Below are 27,921 nucleotides of genomic sequence, written 5' to 3' on the forward strand. Positions count from 1 at the left end.
GATATAAACAGAAAAGAGTTTCTCAGATTTCATTGAAATTGCTTCATACTATGCAGGTCTACAGGACACGCTTCAGACAGCTGGCCCAAGAAGTCTGATGCTGTAAGTATGACCTTGAAATTGTGGGCCTGATTCTACAAAGGTGCTTAAAGGCTCCTGAGCAGCATCCAACACACCAAGGCTCTCAAGCAATTCGAAGGGAGTCAGGGGCATCTGACTTCTCTTGAGATGACAGTGCAAGAGATTCAAGTTTAAAGACAACCAAAGGCTTGTGTATAAAACTSTACAATCTACAAATTCTCATCTTATTTTGGTATACAAGAAGTTGGATTGTTTCGCCGAAGACTGGTAAAGCTGCCACCGGGGTTGTAGGGGATCGGATAATTGATTTAAGCCACGCTCTGTAAACATTTTACACACAAATCTAACCCAAAAGTCAGTTGGAAGGGTAATTTATCACTCAGCTGCATATCTGGTATTCAAAAATGTGTTTTCTTGCAATCAYTTAGGGCTAGGCTTTTGTTTTGTTCACGAAGTAACCTTTCCTTCTACGATCCATGACCGTGTTGAATCGCCTAAGTTGGGAATTKGCAACTTGAAATTGCTGTTATGTGCTACAGAATCCAAAAGGGAGAGTATGGAACTAGATCTTCTCCAACAAGAAAAACAGCTGGTGAAAAATTAAGCCAACTATGTCTGCGAGCAAATCCTGGAATACAGTATGCAGAACAACATGTGTTCAACCAGAAATTCTCATAAGAATAAACCATTTCCTCAAACTGATTAGCTAGCTCAGATGAAGAACATTATAATCAAATAGGAACCTTGTAGTCCAGGTACCTCTAAAAGTTTTCTGCTTTTCACTGGTTTCTTTATTTTCCATGATTTCAATAGGAGCTGAGAATACTCAACATCACAAAACAGGAGAGGCTTCAAGAGAGTAGGACAGCACACACTGTCTCCCGACCTGAACCAAATACAGAAATTTTTTTCAATGCTTAACAGTTTTCTCCTAAGACACTGAGACATTCACTTATCTCTTTTGCTTCATTAGTCTCACTTCTGACTCTTAACATGGATGATATAYGTGAAAAATTCTATTGTATATATTATACTGCTTATTGTTAGTCAGTTTTCTGAACATTTTTTCAGAGATATTCATACAGCAGTCATATGGACAAACAACAGCAAGACAGAAACTTTACCAAAGCTCTGGGAGGCAGACATACAGTTCTTTTTATATATTCACAATTTTTTTTTTTATCTTAAAACCTTTCTAAAATAGGCACACACTGCAAGCTTTGACAGTAGGAATAAARTATTAGGGATCCAGCCTTACTTTGTTTTTCTCATCCAAATATACACATTGCTCTAACAGAGGAATGGATTCATCCACAGTGGTAGTTGTTACTGCTGCTTGATGACCAAAATGCCTCATACACTGCTCCACACATGAACCTACCRCAAATATCTGTCTTGCCTGATCAATAACAGCTTCTTTAGACTGGCAGAAGAGAAAAGCAGCATAGACATGGTTCACTTAAAATGGAGTGACAAAGACAGCATTTGAAGGCATGTGTTCAAAACAGTCCCATATTGCTATTACAGATGGTAACAGTGAGGGAAGAGAAACAGAGGAAACAAAAGCCAGCTTTTGTGAGTTCCAGAGCAATCCCTTATGATCCTGGGTCTTGAGTAAGATGATTTGGAAGCTTTGGAAAGGCATCCAGGGTCTCTCCCTGAATAAGGCACTATAACATGCTGTGTTCCATGAGTCTGGAACAGCGCCACAACAGTTTCTGTGTAATTCACTGCACGTTCTGCTAAGTGTTCTCTGTATATCTATATAGATATATACACATAGAAATGTATGTATTTTTCCATATGCTTTCCTGCAAAACATCAGAAAAAACAAGAATCAGTTACATAACAGAATACAGAATTCAAATTATGCTAAACTTAGTATCAGCTGACAAGTCACATGTGCCCCAGAGCAAAACAGAGATGTGTGGATTCAGAAGTTAAATGTACTCTAAGTTAGTAGATACAAATTACTTGTTTTTTCACACAGTTTTGACATAGCACAGGCAGGAGGTGTAACATTTGGCTTTCCAAGTAGCTTCTGCCCTTTTCAAGACCCAACTTCTTTTCAGTGTATTAGGACTACTCTTAGCACTTTTTTGTGACATTCTCCATGGCGAAACATTGATTAGGGACAAAATTAAACACTTCTTTTCAATTATTGGAGTTCAGCTCTCCAGAAGRATAGTGTCTTGAACTTCATCATCTTTCTTGTATATAAAATGCTTTTTTAAAAAAAAAAAAAAAAAAAAAAGAGAGATGCATACTGCAGAGCAAAAATCCACACTCTTCAAACAGTTTTTCCTCCGTCCTTTCTTCTGCAGTTGAAAAGAGAAAGAGGTTCAAGTAGAGAGACCAAGTGGCTAGGCAGACTGGTTACAGAACATAGAGATCTTAATTTCAGGATTATCAATTCGGAATTAGACACAGTCAGCAGCAAAAACAATCTGTAATTGCCCAGAGGCTTTTCAGTGCATCTGGGTGAAATGAGCAATGGAGCTTCAACAAGATCTATCAATGGGGAAAGCAGAAAAGCACAGGCTGTTGTGGGAACAGAAGCATGGCTATCCTGAGCCAGGCACTCATCTAGCCACGTATACAGTCTGCAAAACTGATACGAAGTGGTGTTCTTTCCCTAAGAAATATGCCAAGCTCTTCACATTCCTAGTAGTCAGTGATTTAAGGACTGCTTGAGATAGAGGAASTATCTTAATGCCAAGTTTAACAGACACTGATAGGCCTATTTTCTTTAATTTGTCTAATTCTTTTAACTCATTTTCAGCCTCTATGGCCCTCTGCATCAGTGAACTCCCCAGTTTATTCTTTGTTTTCYTTTTGAACTAGTTACTCAAAAATATCATGAAGTGCCTTTTCATTCTTTTTGCTAAAAGAACTAGTAAATAACGACCTCTGTATTTAGCAGCTACATTTGTCTATAAGCAGAAGCCCCTATGAACCACTCATTGTCTCTGATAAAATACAGACATAYACTGACAATTTCCTTTAAAATATATTTTTATATATGCACATACACACATAYACRTATTTTTTCCYCARCCTTTTGATTCTACCAYTCCTGGTCATGTTTTAGTAGAGGTTTTGAGTCTCTTTATGAGTTATCTTATACCTTCAAATYGTATATGTAAATTGGAAATTATTTACACAAGGGTGTGAGAATTTAATCCATGATTTAAATAAAGAACCGTTGTTACCTTCCATGTGATGTGCTTGTGTGAGTTCACATTTTATCTCTGTTCTTCTTCCTCTTCCTCATCTTCCATTTCCTCTTCTGAATCTTCCTTATTCTTTGAAGTGTTGCTGAATTCCAAGTTCCCTTCAATATCCAGTACCTGTAAGTGCTTTAGGCTTTGGAAGATACTTTCCTTCAGTGCTCCAACTGCAATCTTATTAAACCTTTAAATGAACAAAAAATGACCTTTCTGTTAAAAAAAATAAAGTGTTTGGCAACTAGGAAGACGCCACTGTGCAGAGCTACACTGACTTTACACTGACTTACAGCAGGACTCTGCAAGTGCCAGCACTTCTGAAGAGAGCACCATTGCTAAAAATGTCAGCACTGATTTCTTTTCACATTGAATCAAAATGTGAAACTAAGTCTATAAAAAGATAAGTAACATTCAAGTGTCCCTCCAGTGTGCGAGGGTCCTGATGACAAAAAGTTCAAGCTCAAAATCAATGTCCCTCCCCCCTCCCCTTTTTATTTGGACACACTAGGTTGCCACTAAGAACAGAGTATTGATTTCTTTGGATGGAAAATAGAAAGGAAAGATTAGAAAGCCAGCAAATGTAGGCACTGTACAAGGCTTGCTGACACCAGTCTGTATTATCGCAAAGGACTTAGCAGGAAAATACTGGGAAATATTAAGTGATTCCCATTGATTTCAGCTGATCAAACCCTCAGAAAGACTCCTTCTCTTCCTGCCCCAGACCCTCTTGCCCCTCCTATAACTGAGCACTGCAAGGAAAAAAAATTGTAGTATTGGAATTCCTCCCCCACTGATTCCTTGCCTTGGCATTCTGTTTTCCCACGGAGGAAAAGAATCTGCTCCATAGGCCACATTTCAAAGGGTAACCTGCTTTGAGATTCCATGTCATCCCTTGACACTTTAATTCTTCCCCAAGGATACTTGGAAAACTGATACAAAATATCGCTTTAGAAATACACCCAATACAGTTATTTTTGTTTTCAATAATATAAATAAACTATTCTGTAATTTAAGAACCCTTCACATTTACTGCTTGGTTCTTTATTCTTAAACATGCTTAAAATTCTATTTTAATACCCCAGATGTATATTATGGTTTTACAGCATTACAGTGATTAATAGCCTCCCACTTCCTATTAAGAAATACAACTTACCCTGGGTGGAGTTGCCTCCTAAATATGTTAGCAAAACACTTTTGCAAGTTTTTTTTTTTTTCTTTTTATGCAGAAATATAGAATGTGGTTTCTGGTTTGCTTCCAAGCATTCACTAAATTCACATAAATGTGAGCAGCTGGATAGACAGACTGCTCTAATTTACCCCAGACTTTTTAATTCTGTTTTTTTGGTATGCAGTCACTCCTCCAAAAACAGATGATTCAGAACCATAGAACAACTTAGTTGTACATAGACAAAATAAAGCCATATTTAGTCTCATGCCACACATATACTAGGCTTTTGAACATACCATAGAATCAGTTTAAATATTCTGTAGGGTTTGATAAATTACTTCTAAACAGTATTTTCAATAATGTTCCGTTAGATTACAATTGAATACGTTACTGGGATGGATTCTGGCTTCACTTCTTGCAGCATAAATCCAGAATAACTCTGGTTAAATCAGTACATTATTGTGACTTTACACTGTATGTAACCAAGGTCAATATCTACCACGTATAAAATACAGAGTTTAACAAACAAGGTTCTCATCCACTGATAAAGGAGGAAGAGAAAAAAAAACAGGAAAGCTTCTTGAGCTTAGTTAGGTAACTGTCACAGTTGTACACTGCCATTTGCTTCACACAAACTATCACAGGAATGCACATAGCTTCAATAAGTCATGCAAGCCCCATCAGCGGAGGGTTTTATGTACTATCAAAATTCAGACAGAACAGACACAAGCAAAGCTGAAGTCCTACAACCAGACGGTAAACTTTTAGTTCATGGCTGAATACTGGAATATGGCATAATGTTGAACATTAATTGCCCACTACGCCTGCTCCATTCTAATAAGCACAGAAAAGACAGACTCCCCAGTCTTCCTGTCTTTTCTGAGCAGATGAGCAATTTTTATTATATATTACTATAAAAATAAGTTACTTATTTAGAAAGTTAAGATTTTAAATACTTTTAAAGGAGTAAATTATGAAGTGGATAACAAAGAAAAATCTTATATGCTGAAGTAGAAACTTGACATTACCTAAGGTAAATTCCTTTTATGTTGGGTGTGGATTCAAAAGCACTCTCTGACACCGCTGTGATCTTGTTGTTCTGAAGATACAGATATTCTAGCGATTCTGGCAGGCCTGATGGGATAGAAGTCAGCTGATTGCCAGCCATGTCTAATGACTGAAAGGAAGAGGCAGCAAGGGGTTAAATAAATAACCAAATTTATATATCAGCAGCCCTGAGCATGCTCCATCGCTCATAAAAGAGATTTAAGTTTAACAATGGATGAGCTTCCACAGGATGGCTCTATACACACACATACACTCCCATCCTGTGGAAGCTCCCTCCCACCCTCTTTTTTTTAATATATATATTTATACGTATGTACGTGTGTGTGTGTGTATATGTTTGTGTATATTAGAACATGTTCTTATATATAAACATATATGTATGTATGGGCATATGTATGTATATAATGTGCACATGTGTATATACAGTTTTTGCCATATATACTACATATTTTGTATACATTGTATATATTCATTTATTCATGGAAATAACTAATAGGCAGTAACACTGCTTCAGAAAAATCAACAGCAAAAATGTGCCCTTAGTCTAACAGAATGTGTAAAATATGCTTACCTACATATATATATGCACGTGCACACAGACACACACACACACACACATACATACATATACCTACATATATATATTTTATATATATATAAATAAAACTTTGGTAACAGTGCAGAAGTGAGATGTTTATGTAAAGCTTATCCAGGATTTGTTATGTCTGAAAATCATCTGGGAATAGCCTTTATTTTTCAGAAGGTGCTTTGGTAAGTCTCCTTCAGATTTTTTCCCTTCTAGTGAAATGGCAACGTGGGTACAGTGGAAACTGTTTATTTTCAACCATGCAGAAAGGTTCAGTTCGAGTTCATGGTGGAAAGCTGAAGTGGTATTTATTGTAGCCTAAACTAATTTAATCAGTCTCTAATTTTCATAAAGGTTAAGGGTGGCCATGATAATTCTGCCCTCTTACACTACTGCTTAACAGGGTGGTTTCACCTAACACTTCGTGCTGTACRTTTAGCAGTCTCTACTTTTCTTTCTCTCTGCCCCCAGGCTTTAGCCCATGCCTGCTTAAAGTGAATTAAAAGCAGACTGGATTTCAAATATGGATGAGAACTCCTTGGAAGTTGTCATTGCAAACACTTCACTAGCTGGAGTTACACTAGATAGCTACATGTGAGAATATCTAGAAATTTTCTAACACAGACCAATGTACGAAGACAGTCAGGCTAAAGGCTATGATCCTTTCTCAGATGAGTTTTAAGCATTAAATGGAGCCAAAAAGTACTTTGTTATCCTGAATTGTAACATTTTCACAGCATAAAGCTGACACAATAACTACAAATTACTCAGAGTTACACCTCTGCAAAAGACTGAGGATTTCAGTGTTGTTCTTCTCGATACAGGCCCAGTCCAGCGCACAGTTATGCAGATGGCAGTATACAAGTAACGTGGTGTAGCTATGAATCAGGCCATTAGAGAAGAAAAGCTTATTTTTCAGCAATGAAAGCTTCCAAATGCTCATGACTTCGTTTTGAGAAAAAAACAAAAAATAGGGAGGTGACTGCAATGAAATAATTCCAGCATGTGTTATTCCCATCGGCATCTTCCTTCCAAACTATGTTCCATCTCACATTATTTACACACACACATACACACCACTGAAGCACCAAACAAATGCTAAATACATCACAAAAGTCACAGACCAGATCTACAGCTGATTTAAACAAACAGCTCTACTGACACTGTTGCTGTGTTGCTGATTTACAGTAAATGAAGGCCAAGATCCTTTTTAGTCCCAGCGAAACATGAAAAGAAACGTGCACAAAGACAAAGGTCTGGATTGTCTGAAAAAGCTTATAGTGGAGGCCAGTGTGACATATGCTCCGTGTCTCTTATCCCTGATCTGCTCTCGGAGATGCAGGCTTTGTCTGTATGGTGACCCAACCATATGTACCCTAGATGGCTGCCATATGCTATAGGTAATACCTTTTACTGCAGGCAGCAGGTGGCTGCCTAGAAGGAAATGCAGACAAATCCTTCAGCCAGCATATCGATTTTGAAAGGCCATTTTGCACAGCACAAATGTGTTTGTTCCTGCCTGCCTTATGGTTTGTGTTCAACTTTCCCTAACAATTAAGTGAATWATAAGACTGCTGATTGAATCCAGACCCCCAAGCTGCTATCCAGGTGCCTTAGCCAGCTGAGCTGCTAAATCCTACAGCTTGGCCTGTCTGACTATAAGCTGCTGTGGGGGCTTTGAKAATTAAAGAGTGTTTGTATTTATGCATTCTTTCTTCCTGCTGTCTCTCTTCAAGGTTCATTTAAAATCTTTTGGGAGACAGGCTATTTGAAAGGTATCATTTGAGTTTTAATGCYAAGATTCATTAACGCTTAGCTGAAAATACAGGACACCATTAGGGTTCAGAAGCAAACACGGCTTTACATTTCCTATAAGACATTCTGTTCAGGAGTGGGAGGTGATCACCTCCTACASAAATGTTTCCTAAAGCATCAACACACCAACTCTACTCTAGAAACAGGGCATAGCAGTTAAATTGCAAGCCCAAAACATGAGGATGAAGCACATCTAGTCTTGGTGCTGCATAAATTGGCCTAGGCAGACAGATGAGGACATCACTATTACTAATATAATTAGAGAAGATGATGTTTCTACCTGGAGACTGCTGAGTTCTCTCCACGCTCTTGAATAAATGGAATTTACTTTCAGTTTATTGTTGCTCAAATACAGTTCCCGCAGCTTTGTCATCCCAGATAAAGTCCCTTTTGGGATGGTGCTTATCTCATTCTCCTTCAGCTTCAGAATCTGCAAGTTCTTTGGAAAGCCGAAAGGCACTGTGTGGAGATTGTTCCCAGAAAGATCCAAGGACTTTAGTTGCCTCAGTTTACGGAAGGCCTCCCGATGGATCTGGGGACTTTTCAGTTTATTGTAGCTCAGGTTCAGCTCTTCAAGGAAGTAAGTGGTAGCAAAATCATTCCTGTTAATCTCGGAAATCTGGTTATGAAGGATCATAAGTGTTTTCACTCGCCGGGGCAGCCCACTGGGAATYCTCTCCAGCATGTTGTTGTACAGGTGTACAGTGTGCAACTTCTTTAAGCCCTGGAAGGCTAATGGATGAATCCCTCGGGCTTTTAATTTGTTATTGTGGAGTAGAAGGTACTCAAGATTCTTAATTTGGGTCAAGACATCTCTGCCAATCACCTTAATTGCGTTCTTCTCCAGGTGGAGGAGGACGATGTTTCGAGGTAAACCACTTGGGATTTGTGAGAGGTTATTGCTGGACAAATCCAGATATTCAAGACTAGATAATTTCCTTGGGAAATCAGGAAAGAAAACACTCCTCATTTAGATTCTGTAAAGTGAAATGATAATCAACTTCCCCTAGACTTTTACAATCTTTTTTTTTGGGGGGGGGGGGTTCCCCTCCCCTCGCCCAGCACAGCTCCTCTGTTACTACCTTTTTTCTTTTTTTTCTTTTCCTTTTTTTTTTTTATCTCAAGCATGATATGACTGATGTGGACAGCAAAATAGGGAGCCCCCACGCTGCCGTTAAGGACTAGGCTCGTCCATTGCTCCTAAGCCACGCTAGAGAGAACCTGCTAGAGTCTACAAGCATCCAAATTGCCACCCCGCTGAGACCTGAGATCAGTTCCGCAGTCTACTATTCTCTCATTTGACACTACAAATAACAGCAAATGAGCAAGTGCTTTCAGTGCTTGCATACCAGAAGAAAGAGGTGCAACGGGAACACCATTAAAGCAMAGAATTTAGATCTCAGTTTCACAAAACCATAGCCTGAGCAAGGGTAATTTCTGTCTCTCTGAAAGTGTATATTTAAACCGGAAAGCAGGCCTTTTTTTTGAAAAGCAGAAATACTAATTTAGTGTCCTAGGCTAAGATCATGAACTTCTCCTGACCCTCCTGCATTATGGAAGTGAGTCAGGGCTAGATCTGCTTTGTGTAAGCTATTGAATCTGGATTCCATAGACTCAGTTGAAGCTAAAATAAAATCCTCAGACCAGCTACTTATACCAACTAGATGTGGATCAGTGGTATTATAAATGTAAGGACTAAGGAGCTCTGTATTACCTTGTATTTCAAGGCAGTTTCTCAGTTTAAATGAGATGTAATCTGCATGGCATTACATAACCCACTGCAGATGACTTGAAAGTTTTCAGGAAATACGAGAACTAACATATTACAGACATTACTTACTGGTTACTGTGGCGCTATTCAGAGATATCCAAATAGGCTCTAAATAAGCAAATATAGTCTGTGGGTAAAGCACTTCCTTGACACAAACAGAAACACTTCCCAAGCTTGAGTACATCTGAATCACACTATGCTGTACTGTAAAGACAACACTCTAGAAATAAAGAGTAATAACCACCACTTGTGTGGACTACGACTGGTGCCTTAGCTATAGCCCCTGAGATTAGTTCATCTTAACAGACATGTTATGTCCAACACTACCTGGAGAGTGACATAACAGACCTAAGGTAGACAACTAAGTGAAGTTAATGGGAGTGAAATGTGGAAGAGGAAGGTACAGTTTGACTTATTCTCATCTCTGGTGATCAGAAAAGTTTACCGAATTCATAGCACATTATGGGCAGGACAGATTACATGGGCTGGATTTTGAAGTACCACAACGGCAGTGTTCAGTGCAAGCAGAGAGACAAAGCTCTCTGTTTGAAGTGCTAAGTCCCAGGCCACATTTAGGACAGCCAAAAGCTATTTTGGGTGTACCAATCTGTAACAAATCTTTTGTCTCCACTCAGCAAYTGGGCAGCTCTATTGCACCCCCTTCTAATCCAGTATATATATATTTTTTTCAAGTAGAAGTACTCTATCAGAGGACCTAGACAAACACAGGCACAAACTACTGATCTGAATCTCACCAGAAAGTTTCATTGTCCATTCCTTCATTAGTCAAGTAGTTATTCTGTAAATACAGCTCCCGCAGACCTGTTAGCTCACTGAAGGCTCCTTTGGGAATCTTCTCTAGCTTGTTGTTCTGGAGTTGCAAGAAGCACAAAGCACATTATTTGGCATGGGAGAACATAGGACACTTGGGCTCTGCTCAGCTAACATCAGGCAATAAAATTTAAAAAGGGCTAGAAGCGAGATATTTCAGCAGACATTATAATTCTGTATAACAAATAAACACAAACAGTAGACTGACATATTAAAACCTCTTTTTATTCATTTCCCATGGAATCTTTGGGCTAAGGAGTCAGATCTGACTCATTAGGGGGGTTCTATTTCGTATACATGGTCCTTTCACCTGTGTGCAAATTTATAATGCAGGCAACTCCAGAATTTGCTCAAAATTTCTGGATTTCCTAAGGCATATTTCACCATAAAGAAGAATTAAATTGGAAGCTGGGAATCTGCCACCTTCCACTATTAATGATATTCCAAAATGTACAGTTCTTGCAATAACTACAAAATAATGCAAATAATAACATATAATAATACATATATATAATTATATTATATATATGAAATAATAATATATAATACAAAATAACTTCTACTTCCAAAATAACTACATTTTTCCCTTAGTGTGGCTTTGGAGCAGCTAGCAGGCAGACAAGAACAGACTATGAAACTAAATTCCATTATAAACAGGAACTGTATGAGTTATAAAAAGATATATAAAGGATATACTTTCACTAACTGAAATTCCCATAGAATTTTGTTAAAATTCCCACAGTTCAAGTATATTCAATAACGTGATGGACAGACTGGACTAGATTCATGTCCAACCTAATATAAACTAGGTACCACAACAGATAGATTTGGCTTAGTGTCTGAACGAATAATGAAAGTAAAAGAGAGAATTGTCCCATCAAAAGTAACTAATTTCATCACTTTTGGTCACTATTTGCCAGCTCTCATTTCCTCACTGTCCTGTTTCTTTTCCAGTAAAATACCAAGTTAACATATTACTACTGACAGGCAGTGCACTTGAAAACAAAATGCTCTTTTCTCTTCCCAGCTTCTTCTCTGCCCTTAACACAACCAGTTGAGGTTGGAGGATAAGAAGAGTTCAAATAGCAATCCTCAAAGTCTGAGTCTTATTTTGGGAGACAATGACTACATACAAATGGCAGTAACATTCAGGGGCTTAATAACTTCACATTTTGCAGAGAAATTCCAGCAACTTAAGGGATTGGACCTTTTGCCTTTGACTTTTCAAGCCAGAGAAGCCCGTTTTCTAAAAAAAATTTCATGRGAATTAGTGAAACCTTCAAGGGAAAAGAAAGTTGGGAGGCAAAACAGAACTGCCTAAACACAAAGGCTGATAACAGATTTCCATCTACTCACATCCAAGGAGCTGTCAACACTAGGAACAAGTGGAACCAGGATTCCCCACTGCTGCAGCACTCCTATTGTTAAAAGGCTGAGAATTCTAGTACAGACACGATGCTGATGATGTGTTTTTATCAGAATCAGATGGCACGCAATTAAAAATGCTGGAGACTAGATAATACCACAACTTCTCCTATTGCACTACTGCTGGAGAAGTTGTAGCAGTGAAGAATCACCGATCCAAACTTTCTCTGTGTTGACAGAATTGCCAGTTCAGTAGCAAACAAAAACTACTGATGCTAGGAAACAGTAGTCCATGTGAAATGAACTAGTAAGCAAAGCCAGCGGGTAAGCTGTCAGAAGAAACACCGTCATCAGCGGCCGGCTTCGCAAGGATGCTAACCACTGAAGGGCTGTACAAAATGATCTACCTTCCCATGCCAATGAGTCAAATCAGGGGGGCAGGGAAAAACTTGCACTGCCTTCGTCCACGATGTGCTGCTGAACAATTGCACCCAGGAACGAGACCAGCAACGCTACCACGCAACCACCTGTGATACATTTCCTTGGAAACAGAGAAAAGTGTTTTTTATCCTGTGAACACTTTGTTTTGCAAAAACGTACTACTACTCATGAACAAACAGTAAGGACACAGGGATCAGCTAGACTTAAGAATATAGCAGCTGAGTTTTACAGTGGGCCTGGGAATGTTTCCAAGTGAACTCAAAGGGCTTCACTGTGTACTTTGAATCCCACACAATCGCAATACTTTGTCACAGCTGTAAGAGAATACAAAACCTTGGTGTTACTACCTTTAAGTGTAATTTATACAGTGCTGGAGGGAGATTCTTTGGAACATATTTCAGGAAATTGCTGGACATGATGAGTATCTCCACATTATCAGAGCCATTGAACATATTATCTGGTAACCCAGCATCTGAAAGTTTGTTGTTATGAAGATACACAGACCTAACAGAAGGAGAAAAAAAGATGAAGTTAAACAGATAGTGAGACCTGCTTTTTTGTTTACCAAGTGAAAACTGTTTAAAAATTGTATTTCAATCTTTTCTTCTTTCCTTGTGATAATTAAATTCATGTTTAAATGTGCCATTTAATTTAGTAAGGAATGTATCCAAACCTAAATACTCTCTGAAATTTTGGTCCATTCAAAATCCAAACCATATCCAGCATGTGGATATCCACATTGGATATGAATTTCACAAATAGCTTCACCTTTACATGAAACTGATCCTAAGTCTGGGATTGTGCAATGCTTTCAAAGTTGAATACAGATTTCACAGTTTGGGCCTAGCTTCGTGTTTGGCCAAAAGGCACAAAGAGTATATTGGACTGATGACCTCCTTCAGGAAGGTTAGAACTCCTATCTAATTAGTAGATATGCCCCAAGATTTAACTTTTATTTGGCATCAAATCTCAACTTCTCAAACTTGCAAAAATTGACCTGTAGAGCTCTTGAGAAAGGGCTGTCTCACGCTTCTCCATTCTTTTTGCTCCCATGAAGGCTGGAAATATGCTGTGAGCAGTTTCCCTTCTATTTCTAAAACTCAGAAGGGCAGACAGCACTGCCAGGGTAACAGAGCAGGTTCATTCAATCTGTATCATTCTTGGTTTTTGATKAAGGTGACCCAGAGAAAGAGAGTCTCTTACTTTCCCTTTGTCTTTCTTATTTTTAACCTTTGATATTCACAGAAGAGTTTCTCTGATCAAATTTTTAAAAATTGGATTTCCTCTTCCTTATGTAAGTTTTAATTCTGTACAGGACAGCTAATCTCTGTGAAGTCTTCCCTGCTTTCCATTGGCTTAACTGGTAATGAATTCATTCGTCTTCTTCCTAGCAAAAGAAATTATAGGAGTTTACTGACTTCCATTACCCTTTCATTTCCTGTGTGTACTCCAGGATGCAGCAGGCAGCTAAAATTCTGGGGACAGGTTAACATTACAAAAGAGCACGGTGTCAAAGAGTGCTTTTTTAACTTGCTCTTGGATTCTCTGCCAGTTGCAGAGAATACTTGGCAATAAGTTTTTGAAGGAAGGAAGGAAAGGGTCAGTATGGAAAAACAGTGTGATCACACACTCCAGGAGGTAGAGAGCCACACTGAAGATATTATTTGCTCTTCATGGTCAGCTGTTCTTTTAAATCACAAATATTTATCTTTCTGAAAAATTCACTTTCCAGCTAATCAGTCTGAAACAATGAACTCTGCCGAGGGCAAATAATCCAACTGAAACAACTGAGTTAGGATTTTTCATCAGCAGTCTCAGAAATCAGTGAGTTACTGTTCTGAATTAAATGATGGTTGCTGCAGAAGAACTTGAGAAAATCCCTACAGAAACTGTAATATGATACCGGAACACAGCAGCTTCTGTAAATTCAGGGTAAGGAAGAATAATGCAAATCTTGCCTGTGTCATAATGAGATATTGCCAGAAATAAGTGATTGACTCAGCCTTTTCATTTAGCAAGAGCCTCCAAGACTAAAGACTTAATAAATACACAGTAGCTTCAACTCTCAATTAATTTAATGGGAATTGAGAGTTCTTCAGTTCATCATACAGCTGCGCTCTAAGAGTTCAACTTATCCAGCTATTGCTAAGTGCAAAATACTCCCAAAAGTYTGAGGCATCTTTACAGGATTTAGATGTTACAGTGTCCATATAAATACTCAAAATTTGGAAACAAGACATACATCACGGCAGATGCATCTGTGTATGGTTGACTTTGAGGTGGCCCATAGCTGCACTGGCTCCAGCTGAGAAAACTCAAAACTAGCAGAGGTCTTTGAACCCAGTTCTGAGAGGATGAAGCACATGTGAAAGGAGGTAACTATGCCTGATTTCAATATAGTTGAGTAATACTCAACTGCATTGAGCGCTGTACTATCAGCTTCTAACATTTTTAAGAAATAGTCTATAACAAAGACAGGGATTCTAAACAGTTACTAAACATTTTGAGAAATCAAAGCTGTTCCTTGCAACTCGTAACTGACACACAAAGGAGACAAATTTAGTTTTTATCTATGTAAAAGTGTCTGGCAGCTAGTAAAAGCCCTTGGAATATAACCTTCCGAGAGCTGATCTGATACTTCATGCTGAGATTAATAAATTGTCAACTTCTTTCCAAAAACTATCAGCAGCCAATAAGATGGTTTAGCAGATAGTTTCTTATCAGTCACCAACCGCCTCCAAGCGGTGGCAGAACACTATTATTTCACTTCACAATCCCTTACCTCAAGTTTGGTTTCTGTCCAAACGTGAGTCCATATATCTTGGTGAGATAATTGGCTGCAAAATCTGCACTGATCAAGGTGTGTGGTAGGAATTTCGGAGCCACTGTAAGCTGAAAAACAAATATATGGGGGAATTTCAATTAAATGCAACAAACGTTTTAACCAAGTATTAGGCCAGCAACAAAACACTTGCAAATCTATTTCCTCTGAACAGACAACAGTAAATGAAAAAGAATGTAGACTGCACGAACAAAAACAAATGATCTTCACTCACTAATCTCTCCAGGAAGGAGCTAGACTTTTTCTCCAAAATATTTGGATGTTTGTTTTTATTGGAAGAAATTAAGAGACTGTTATTCAGAGAGGAACAATAATAAGCAATGTATTTGCTAGTTCCGCAAACTACTATGCCAAAAAACCTGATCAACCTCACACTGGCCTATTATTTACTCCCCCTATGAAAGTATACTTGTTGTGGGGGGAAGTGTTACTTCATGTGTCTTTTACAATATTTCCTGCATTTATAATGATCTCTTCAACAGAGGATCTAGGTTCCCAAAGGGCAGGGATCTTTCTGAGCCAAATTATGGAATATCAAATGGAACATAAAAAGCAAAAACCTATTGTGCAGTGATACTTTCTGTTTATTAAACAAGTGATGTACCAGAAACAAAACGCAACAAGGTCTTATCTCCAGAACTATTTAGCCAAAAAGAGGTATAGGATTGGTCTATTGCTATTTTCATCAGTTAGCTGGAAAAAATAGTGCTAGGAATGTCTGCATCTGAACAAAAATTGGTGGATTGAAAACTAATGATTAAAAAAAGTTCAGTTTTACAGAGCCATTAGTTAATACAATAGCTTGGAGGACAGTTTTCTGGAAAGCGTAAACTCAGAAAAAGATTTATGTATAAAGATTAAGCCACTGGGACACAAATTCTTAACATGATGCTGTGGTAAACATACTCCTTGGGCACATAAGCAGAAGACTACTGAATTGCCATAGGCAGGTGCTAAATAGTTACAGATGTCAACTACAGTACTAGTAAGACCATCGCTCTAATACTTTATGTACACTTTGGAGGGTTCATGAGAGAACCTCTTTTCTAGGTGACACTGAATTCTTCATCATCTGAAGCTCTGAGGTCAGGACTGAAACTCTGGGTTATAGAAGAGATCCGCCTTCTAGTATGCAATTCCTTCAATCAGTAAAGCTTCTTGCTCACAATAATGTTATGTCAAAGAGGATTTGATCTTTACAGCAGACCCACATGATGACAAATTGTTATAGAAATGAAACAGCAATTGGTTACTAAAAATAGCGAAATAACAAAGATTTTGAAAAGATAAATAATATGTGAGAGAAGAGATACTTTGTGGGAAAGCTCCCTAACTTAAACTGCATATTTACCCAAAGGATGCCTAGATTTCTTTCTGCTGGTTTTTCAAATGTGTATTGATGAACTATATCCCTCCATATGTAACTTACTGGACTTACAATATAGTTCTATAGTTTTTTTTWAAGTTGAAAATACATTATTCATTATTTTTTATTCTCGCCTATGCCAAAACATCCAGCCCTAAGCTGTCTGAAATGTTTAATAGGCACAAATACAAGTAAAAAGATCTTTCCCACAAATCAGTCACTGACACTAATATTTCCAAATACTGTATGAGCAGTGAAAATTAGAGGCATTTTACACATTACCACAGTTGCCACAGATCTACCCTTGGCTTAATCCATATTCTCTCACATTCTGACCTGAAATATATTATCTCATGGAAGGTGGATAAAGGTACTTATCTCTACCTACAAAGTTCTGACAGTGCTTCCAGAAGAAATAGCCCCTGTCATGACATAATACTGACAAATCAGACACAGGACAGAGTTAATCACTTTCATACACAGTGGCACATTAAAGCTTTTCTCTTGGAATACACAATCTATTGAGTCATAGCTTTTACAGAAATCAAAGGGTATGGCTCAGATATGTGAAATGAGAGAGGCCAGAGCCACAAGAAAGAGCAAAAAAAGAGAGAAATTTCAGCCAGGAAGAGTTTGCAGTTGCTCAGGACTTTGCTTTGGCATTTCAGCACTTAGTCATAAGACTAACAATTGTACAATAGTTTGTTTCAGCTCCTGGGACCTGTATGTTGTTGTTGTTTTCAATCTGATACTCCTTTCTCAGACTGTTCCATAGCACAAGGAAGGCAGAAGAAAGAATCAATCCATCAGTTTCACCAGTATCAATGTCAGGATTTTCATTTGTGAGCTTTTATAACTGAAGAATATAAAACTCATTCAGAAAGGTGGCTGAAAAGCCTCAGGGTTTCTGTGCTTGTTCTGTTAGTTCAGAAACATTTCTAACTTCATGTGATCTACCTTTTCATCACGCTTCTGCCTCTTTAACATGAACTGGCACTAGAAGAACATGATGGCTCCCAAAGGCTGTGGAGAAATTTATTTGTTCTTTATTAAGTTCAATTTTGTCCACCTTAAGAAGCCTGTCCAAAAAAAAGGGGGGGGGGATGACAATTCTGAATAGAGGTGCTGTTTACCAGAAATGGAAGTGGGTCAGCTGAAAGAACACTGCTGTCCTTTCTCTGACATGAGAGATTTAGACATGGGTTTTTCTAAGAGGGAGCATCTGGAACACATCTGGAATATACACCTGGTATGGGAGTCTGATTTATCTAACAGTACAAATAACTGGCGACTTTGCTGCATTTGATCCTACAAATAGTAGGATCTGAACTTAACAAATGTTGCTGTTTTTCCTATAGCACATAAAGGACAGATATGATGATGAATACACTGCTTTGAGGTATTCTCCATGATACTTAACTCCACTGGTTGACACCTTGCAGAATTAACGCTAGATTGTTGCAGCTATTAGCAAAAATAAAAGTTGAATGAGAAACTTCCTCTGGTATACTGCCTAATAAATAGCAATCTGCTTCTCTTTAGCTGCAATTTTCTTGCAGTCTTATCGCTGGATCCTCCTTTTCTTTACACAGCAGAAATTGTTTCTCCATTGTTAATTAATAAATTAATCAATGAACTTATAAGGATTCTAAAGAATTTATTCATTTCCTTGTTTATCAAAGCCTTTAGCATAAACAGAAGTATTGGATTCACTGAAACCTATATTAGTAAGGGAATCCTTGGAAATACAGAACCTTCCATCACCAAGATCATCAGCATACAGTAAACAATGACAGCTCAGGATCTGCTCTACAGCTTGATAGGAGAGATTTTTGTTGCTAACAAGGTTTACTGTAGATACTGCACAATGTGTGACTGATGCATTTAAGAAAGTGCTTTTAGAAGTTAAAAAGGAAACTACTGTATCAGTTATTTAATTAAAACAGTTGTTACTCATGCACTATACCAGGTTTATAGTCTATTAGGATATCTTCAATTCTCCTAGCAACTGTGTTAGTTTAATGAAATACAGTTTAGCTGTATGTGATGGGATTGCAACTGAGGATAAAGCAGCATCAAGATAATCCATAAAACAAAAAGCAAACTACCAGCAAATCCCTGCCCTCCTCCAGTCACCAGTTACTTGATCTGCAGTGTTTCCCACTTGAGAATGGATATAGTTTGAAGCCACTCTGGTTTGTCCTGGATTGTTATTTATGAAGAAATGTGTTATTCTTGTGGGTCCATAACTCCTCACTATAACTAGTTCTGACATTTGCTGATGTTTGCATTTTAATTTGGGATCCTATTCTCTCTGCAGTAAAGCCAGAAAAACCAAACACTTTGTTTTGTCACACAGGGAAAACTGGAGTGCAAAGTTCTGGAATATTAGTCACAGTCTGGCTTGTTCCATTTTATGGAGTTCTTAACTGCCAAGACTGTTATATGGAAACGGCGCTTGAAAGAAAAGAACACAATGTTACTGTACTAAGGAAAGGGTTCTATTCTCAATCACTCCATATGGAAAACCATGGAGAGATTCTGGATACGTCTTGGCCTGACTGAAACCTGAAGGTGGCCACATGCATATAAATGAAATGTCAAAGAGTCACAGATTTTTAAGAGAATAGTAACATATATAGACAGATGTGCATATATATATATATACATACATACAGAGAGAGAGAGAGAGAGAGAGAGAGAGAGAGAGATGCAGGGTTTCTGCATATAAAAGAAGCTCTGCCTGACATTTTAACTTCTGTTTCGTTGTAGTGTAACATTTCCTTCTGCAGTAAAAATTTGGGGGGGGGGCCTGGGAAAAAAAAGGATGCCAATGGAAACCACCCAGGTACACGGGCAAGTGAGAAGTTATTTCCTTCCCTCTTCTAGGCAGAAAAGCTGTGCTTCTGTCACGACATCCAAACCGGGTCATTAACAGGAAAGCAGCTGGGATCTTCTCCATTAAAAAACCAGCTCTTATCACTTCAGCTAGAAGAATAAATTTGCTATCTGCTTAGTTTCACTTTGTGTGGGTATCCATCCATCAAACCTAATGAGAATGGGAGCCAGGGAAGAGTAGATGACATTTTGCAGTCCCTGATGGCTTAGGTAAAGGTATCAGGGTGCGTTTGTTCACAGATTTTTCAACCCAGACTCATCAGATGAGGTATGCACCCCTGCATACCACTACCCACAGCTTATTTGCATACAGGCAGCTATCAACTATGTGTGCAGCTGATCCAAAGCTTACTGAACACAGTGGCAATTTATGAACGTATGGGTTCTCTGTAGCTCCCTACACACATACAGGAAAATTTTCAGTCAGCAACACAGAGATAGAAGTGTTAAAAATATACTGGCATGTTTTGCTAGCATGCAAAACAGAAATCTCCATTTTGATTTAGCCATTCCTACCTCCTTCTCACCTGGCAATGATATCTTAAAACATCTTTGAATTCCTGAAATGCCACATCTRTGAAGAAGAACACTCTTTAATTTTTCAGCATACTGATTGTTTTGACCTTAAGTGAACCTTCATTAGACTACAACTTTAGCACAACATTACGTAAGTAGGATATACATTTTTAGAGAATTCAAGACCCTCTTGTTTAACTTTCAAAATCCAATCAGAAAAGAACTCTGAAAACCTTGTGAATCTCTTACTTTATTGTTTGCCAGGTACAGGTAATTCAGGTTCTCCAGATGTTCAAATGCTTCTTCTGGCAGCCCTTAAAAAACAAGAATAACTCTAGTCAGTGACACTAGCATTTCCTCCCTCAGTGAGAATATCATAGGATAGTTTTACCTCAATGTTTTTAATGTAAAATTTAAATATTTTTCAGCAGCACTGAAACAACCTGATTCAGGGCTATTCTTGTTTAGTTTTTTTTTTTTTTTTTTTTTTTTAACTAACACAGGTAGATGATTAAAGAGCTATGGAAGACCATTAAAAAATCTAGGCAAACAGGTCTGTACAAGGGTCAGGTTCAGAGCCATGCAGACTTGCTGTGGTGCTAATTATCAGTGCTCACAGCAACCACGCTATCTATCTGAGAAGTTTCTTTGGTTATCTTCTCATTAACCTGTAGATAATTTTTGTTGGTAGGATATAGTCTCAGCTGCTGTTTAATGATCAACTCAGTTTGATCTGTGACCATGATGCTGCCAAAGAGACAATTCTGCCCTACTTCCACCAGTAGCTGCATGTTTTAACCGCTCTCTTGTTCTGTGCCCTCCCAATCCCTGTGGCCACGCAGTAACCAGCTCAGAGAGCTGATCTTGCTCAGAGCTAACCCTCCCTCAGTATTAGTTTTCAGCTGTATGGCTCCATGTCCAGCCAATCAAAMAAGCACTACTTGTTGGTACAAGGGAAAGGATACAAATGATATTTTCACCAGGCACTTCGATTACCTTAAGTCAACAATGAAACTACATCCCAAGTCATAGTACGTTTGAAATTCTGCATAGAAGGTTGTAAAAGAATTATCACCAAGTCCAAAAAGAAACAAGGTCAGGTGCTGACTCTATTAAGCATAGTTTTCTATGTGCTAAGTAGGAGTGACACATATTGTATCCCATGCATAATGTGCCTACATTACTAACAAAGACTTTCTCTATCATTGATATAAGGATAGCAAGAGCATTAAGAGCATCAAGACAACACACAAATTAATAGCAATTACATCTCTTTTATTGCATCTCCTGCTCTCTTGCTGTTTAATTTCTCTTTTGCTTTCTTTACTAATCAGTTGTCAAGCTCCTCTAATAGGCCTATGACTTAGCAAAACTTACATACAGAAATCAGAACAGTTTTGGAAAAGGGCAAGAGTTGCCTTATTTGTAATACAGATTATCTGGATTTAGAGTAAATTTAAGAAGGACTGATCTGGACTAAACTGAGCAAATTGACAGACTGGACTTCACTAACCAAATGGAGTAAGAAATAAGGTCAGTCAGAAGAAAACCATTCGATATGCTGACATTTCTGGTTCCCAAGTGCATTGCACTGATGATGAGTTTCCTGGACGTGAAGATCTCACGCCACAGTACACAGTGCTGCTGCCAGGTCTCCTCCACTGCTTCAGTAAGGCTGCATTCTTACACACTGAGTATTACGTTTCATATGATAAAGTGCCTCCATGATCTGTTTAATGGCCAAACGAGCGATGCTTATAGCCGACTRTTCCAGTCAGGTCAACCCACCACTCTTCACAGCTTTCACTGGGCTCACCGCATAAGCTGGTATTGCTGTAGGGATCTGTGCTGAGGCAATGGCTCTGTGCACTCATGACTTTTCCAGCTTACCTTTTGAAGTAAGCCTGTTGTTTTGCAAATTGAGAGTTTCTAGTCTGTGAAGACGAGCAAGCTCTTCTGGAAAGATTTCTTCTATCTGGTTATTCTAAGAAAAGGGAGAGTATTAATCATCAGCAAAGCAATCCAAGCAGGATCACAATAAAACCCAGACTGTAAACTCCAAGAATATTTGGAACTGGACCCACAACGTCAAATCATTGTCAGCAGCCTTCTCTCTGAAACGAGCCAAACTCAGATCTCAAACCCAGCAGCATTTTAAGGCCTGAACCAAGTTCTGCAGCTTGTGCTCATCTCCAGAAATATCCAGCTGGTGCACTGGCAGCATGCAGAGCATGATCATGCCTGGCAAGGCTTATAATCCATCTGCAAAAGCCAAACCTTGTAGCTGCAGCAAAGCATTTGTTACAAGGTTGGCACCGGGGAGTTCCAGATTTACCGCTTCTGCCGTTTTGGGAGGCAAGGGGCCGTTCTGATGCATTTTACACCTGTCCCACTACAAACTTGTCATGGGCAGGGGGCATCAGACTGGGTTTGCTCTCACTGTCAAGGGCGGYCGCCTTCAGATTTAGACTGACGCTATCGTTTGCACCATTAACGAGCGGTTCTAGCATTCGAGCAGCTGGAGCCTCAACGGAACCAGGGACCCCCCAGGCTGGAAGCCAAACTAGGATGCAGAAAGCGACAGCAGCCGCTCCGAAGCGGCCTCCTGGCTTCGAGCAGCGAAGGCGGGAGCCGCAGCCGGCGCGCCTGGGATGCGCTACCGCAGCCTTCGCGCGGAGGCCTGGCGGGCTCAGCACCGGCGCCGCGGCCCTCCCTCAGGTGGGCACCTTCAACCGGCCTCGCCACCACTGCCGGGGGGGGGGCAGCAAGGCAGACGGGGCCCAGAGCGTGGGGTCTGCACCTGCGTCCGGTATTTTTATTAAAAAACAAAAAAAGAAAAAAAGAAAACACCTTATTTGTGAATGAAGCAATTCAGCCCATGTTCTTCAAAGAGGCCTCAAAACGAGAAGCCCCCTGCGGGSAAAGCAACAGTGATCTGGGGTGAAAATTCTTCTCTCCGAGGAGGAAACAAGAAGAACTTTTTTTTTTTCCTTCCTCTTTTGCTCCCTGGGTTAGCGGCAGCGTCACCTCACCCCCGGGAGAAGCCCGGCCGGGGCCGGGGCCGGGGGCGGCGGCGCCGTTACCTGCAGCGACAGGTGGTTGGTGAGCTCGGGCAGGCGCAGGGGGAACTCCTTCAGGTCGATGCCGCCGCAGTCCACGACGCCTTCCTGGCTGCAGCCGCAGTCCCGCGGGCAGCCGGCGGCCGCGGGCGGCAGCTGCCGCCGCCGCCGCTCGGCGGCGCCGTCGGGGAAGTCGTTGGCGCCGGGCGCCGGGCGGGCGGCGGCGCAGCTCAGCGCCAGCAGCCCCAGCGCTAGCAGGGCCCGGCCGCTGCCGCCGGGCATCGCCCCTGGAAGCCAAGAGCAGAGCGTAGGGTCAGACCCCGCCGCGCCGCCGCCGCGGGGAGCGGGCGCCTGGCGGGACCCGCCGCCGCCGCCATTTCCTGCGCCCCCCGCCCAGTGCGGTGGCCGCCTGAGGGCACCCGCCGCCATTTCCTGCGCCCCCGCCCCGCGCCGTGGCGCAGCACCCGGGCCGCCGCCGCCTCCTCTCACCCCGCTGCGGCCGAGGTGGCCCCTCGCCGCCAGAACCAGCCCGGCAGCCATCGGGCATCCCTCGCCCGCTGCGGATCCGGCCTGGGAGCGGGGCGCCACCAGGCAGCGCCATCCGGGGCCCCGCGAGTGGGGCCTCCCGCTGCAGCCAGGGGCCTGGCAGCGGCCTCTGAACTATCCCTGACTCCTCAAGTAACTTACTGCCTTTTTTTTTTTTTCCTTCCATATTGAGAAATGCCAGATGACCCTGAAGATTGATAGATGAGGTTGTGCAATGTTATGTAACTGTTGATGGTAATAGGCCCCACAGTTYTGCATGTGGAAATGGCTCCTCTCCTTAATGTAAATAATGTGTGCTGGAAAGCTGCGACTTGTGTGCGCTGAACAATAATAAAGCCTCTGAGCAACTGAAAATAGTATGTGTATGGACTTCCTATTGATTTTGGACAGTGCTGATCTGAAGCCTTAAAGGTTTGGCTCACGTTCAGCCTTTATCTTTCTGGCAGCAGGTTAAAATAACGCAAACAGAAGTTTGAGATCTCCTGGATCAGCCAGCTGGCCCCAGTCCAGCCCTCTTTGTCTCATTTGCTGCCCCTTCTCAGGTTTCATATATAAGAGCTGGTAAGGGCTTGTCTTTGACTCTCCCTCACTCCTGTTGTTGAAACTCCACCGCGACTCCAACTGCAGGCACCTTCCTCCAAAGTGGAGAAAGCCACGAGAACTGTGTATTTAGGCTGATCTTTCAAGAGCAAAAAGCACAGTGGATTCTTGACCTGAATATGAAAAAAGAAATGCTCATTCTTCTCTGCCAATCCAGGCTTCTCCTTCGCCTCAGAAACAAGAACATCTCAGAGCCRGGCCAGCAGACTTCAGAGCTGGCACGGCCCGTTTATGCCTGTTACACAGCTTTGCACCGAGGCTCCCTCTCTCCAGGGCTCTCACAGATACTGGGTGCCTGGGAAGCGTTGGACAGATCCTGCTCTCAGTCACGGTCATGAAAATTTTAAATGATTTCTTTAAACACTAACTTTCACTTGAAGAAACAGAAGAGGGTACACTATGGGACAGAGCACTGGCATGACCCATAGGTGGATTTGGTTCAGCTCTGGACTTTGGTGCTGGGTTATTTTAAGCATTTCATGTTGTTTGCTTGAGCCCTCCCCCCTGCTCCACTATCCCACAGTTTCCATCTCTGTAAAAGCTGAATAAAATTAATCTCCTTTATAAAACATTCCACAGATTAGATGCTGTGCCTTATATGGTAGCAAGATATTAATAGTGAGGTCAAAACTGGCCATATAAGTATGCCAACAGTGGATCCTTAGTATTTGGTGAGCTAATCTCAGAAAGTATTTCAAAAATCTTACAGAAGATAGTCTCAGAAAATAAGAAAGATTTGATCATTGTACTTCGAGATTAAGAGCCAAAATCAGCTCCATCCCAGTATCACCCAGTTACATCAATGTTAGTATTGACTTCTACAGATTTGTGGCATGCTGACTTCTCTGCATATGTAACTGAAAAGATGTTAAAAAGTCAGCATGAAATGTTGCATCTACTACACAGTAAAATTTTAGAGGCAATCTCAGCCCGCTGTCATCAGCATGTGTGCGTCTGCTACGCCTTTGAAGTGACTGCTGCTCTGGTGCCACAGGGAGACACTTCGGATAAGGAAACAACTGCTTGCATCTGGAGCGCAGGCAGTAAAACGAGACATGATTTTAATTTTCTTTTAGTTCAAAGCACRTCTGAAATAACTCACTCCATTTAAACTCATTCACATGGGTGTGATCCAAAGCCTTTTTTAAAAAGCTTATTAAAGTACTATTCAAAACCCCCTAGAAAGGTTCCCCTCTCCTCACCATCAGTAGACTTTGGATCAGGCCCTATAGCCTGAAGACTGCAGTTACACTCAAAGCCAGTTTAGGGGTTTCTGTGGTTGCATCTTTCCAAGTCCAGACAGAACCACCAATGACTCCTGCACTTTGCTCCCCCGCAGCACCAGAGGCAGCGTCCTACAGTGTGCACAGGCTCAAGAGGTAAGCTGAAGTTTCAGGAGTTACCATATGCTTCTCAGTGATTATGGTAAAATAAACAACAGAATCGTGTTCAAAATATCTTTGTACCTATTGTTCTCCACATACACATTCTCACAGGACACACACAGCTGGAAAAACATCTCCCTCAGTATCAGCAGGTTAAGTGAATCTGGTTCCCTTTAATATGCTTTCTAAAAGCTGCAGCTGACAGGCAGGCACCTGGATGTTGTCTGACAGTCCAGTTTAAAAAAAATAAAGTGCTGAAAACTCACCTTTGTTGACAGAAATCAGATGACTGGAGAAGAACATTTCTGTTGCCCCCACCGGTTCCCTCAGCTCATGCCATGTCCGTTACATGCGCTGAGCTCAGACGGAGACTCCTCTTTCCAAGCCAGATCCTTTCCAGATGTGAGCGGCAGAATTAGAGAGAGTAACAGGCAACCCTCTACCAACGAGACTTCTCTGCACTTTCCAGCGAAATACGAGAGGAATTTTCCAAAGTCACCGTATGGGAAAATGTGAGTAGGAAAGAGGAAGCAGCTATAGTCTGAATATAAAGGCTTGGGCAAAAAACAATCTCCCATTGCTTTTTGTCAATGCACTTTGCAAGATCCAAGAGAGATGCCAGAAGAAAGCATGCTGCAATGACAGTAGAGAAGCAGAGGCTGTGTGTGCATTGCAGGAGAGCAGAGCTGCACCAGCAGTTCCCACAGCTTTAACTTTAGCTGCCTTCTAGACAAAATCCAAATTCCATGCCAGCATGTCCCCCCTTTCCCACGGCCCTGGTTCAAATTAGCAAGAAATAGATAGATGAGAATTTTTTCTCATCTCTCCCTCCCCTTTAACTCTCCCCTTGGTTTTCGATCCATCAGCTGATCTTCARCAATCGGGGTAGATAGGCTGTGAACAACAAGTGTCTTAGAGGCAAGAGTCCCAACATTTGACATAATACTCCATCTACACAGTCTCTTACATGCTCTAAGCTCTGTATCACAGCACTAAACACATACACACAAACAGAGATCTGGTCATGTTAAGACCTTGCATTTCCTATTTCCCTTTTATTAAAAAAAAAAAAGGAATTTGCTGTTCATAACAGAGTATGCTCTAAGCACAGCAATATTTTTAAGAAAGCAGCAGTTTTTTGTCACTGACAGCAGAGTTATTTTTTTTTAATATAAAGCCACCTGTTTTGTGAATGCCCTGCAATGTGCCATACAATACCTCCACAAAATCTGCAGAGGATCTGTCCTCAGCAAGAACTTGCTGTACTCCAAAAAAGAGACACCGATCCTTTCCTCCCAACTCCAGCTGAACTAAAGTCTAAAGCAATTGTTTCCTCCCTCTCTTCTTCCAGGCTCCTATCAACTGGAATAGATCCCTCTCTGTGCCACGTGTAACTCTCAAAAGTCAGCGTGGGAAGCAGCAAGTGTGTTTTCACTAAAACAAAAACAAAACAAAACTGGCTGCCTTTTTGTTAGATGATTCAGAGATCCAGGATATGTTCTGCATTCCCCATCCTCCACCTGCCTGTTACCCTTTCTGCATTATAACACCCTGAGGCCATAAAACAAAAACAATGTTTTCAGGGAGGAGAGAAAAGTTCATGTTGAGGGAGCATACATCTTAGCCCAATCTCCAGGGAGAGAAAGGGAAGAGAAGGAGGATTACCCAACTCACTATTTATGCCAGAGGAGCCCAAGAGGCAAAGTGAGAGAGCAGGATTCACCCTTCTTCAAAAGCATATGTTTATTTGCATTTTCTTGTTGTACTTTGTTAACATGTACCATCTAGAGGTAGTGAAAAAAGAGGGGCATCATGCAATTTTAGTGATGGGGAAACAGAGGCACAGAAAAGTGTCACTGCTAACCCAATATTATCTATCAGGACAGCCAGTGCCAGAAACCATACATCCCAGGCATGACAGCAACATTTAAATCCTTACACCATGCTACAAATTATCTATATAAGCTTTTTGTTTCCAAACTATCATTTTCTCCACTTTTTACCCTCTTATATCAACATATCTCAAATTTATGACCTCTTATCTCCAGGCTTAGTCCTGCATTTCCAACATCAGAACCCATGTAACTCTCCAGCAAAACCCAGTGGTGCTCTGACACACCACTAAGGCAAGGGCTAGGTTTAAGGTCTCAGGCAGTATCTCTGCCACTATAGCCTTTGGGTGCTTTCAGAGGAAAGCATTTCTATCTAAACACTCATAACCTAGAATCTGTTGCAGGCAACATTTCCAGTCAAATTACAGTCTTTGCAGCCTGAATGTTCCACGCTGAGGAGGTGACAGCAGGAGCTGGAGTCTAAATGAAGAAACATTTTCAGGTTCAAAAACAGAAGCTGGAAA

General features: G+C 40.7%; 1 protein-coding gene across 4 annotated transcripts; it reads right to left on the reverse strand.

The window, feature by feature from the left end:
* Positions 1-849: 849 nt before the first annotated feature.
* On the reverse strand, positions 850-27,282 carry PODN (podocan). 4 transcript variants are annotated; one of them, XM_085308012.1, is made up of 12 exons: positions 26,784-27,282; positions 25,832-25,957; positions 23,059-23,321; positions 21,866-21,959; positions 20,225-20,289; positions 15,136-15,245; positions 12,701-12,857; positions 10,472-10,587; positions 8,226-8,883; positions 5,505-5,653; positions 3,294-3,495; positions 850-1,892 (listed from the first exon to the last, which is right to left on the reverse strand). In XM_085308012.1, the coding sequence occupies exons 2-11, from the start codon at positions 25,866-25,868 to the stop codon at positions 3,327-3,329; spliced, it is 1,818 nt and encodes a 605-aa protein (XP_085164138.1). In that variant the 5' UTR covers positions 25,869-25,957; positions 26,784-27,282; the 3' UTR covers positions 850-1,892; positions 3,294-3,326. The 4 variants fall into 4 exon arrangements, with proteins under 4 accessions (XP_085164138.1, XP_085164141.1, XP_085164140.1 ...); XM_085308015.1 differs by having other exon boundaries at positions 25,832-26,026; XM_085308014.1 differs by having other exon boundaries at positions 25,832-26,198.
* Positions 27,283-27,921: the final 639 nt, after the last annotated feature.

The sequence above is a fragment of the Rhea americana genome, unplaced genomic scaffold (assembly GCF_003343005.1).
Source record: "Rhea americana isolate MKP2758 unplaced genomic scaffold, rheAme1 scaffold_27, whole genome shotgun sequence".
NCBI classification, from domain to species: domain Eukaryota; kingdom Metazoa; phylum Chordata; class Aves; order Rheiformes; family Rheidae; genus Rhea; species Rhea americana.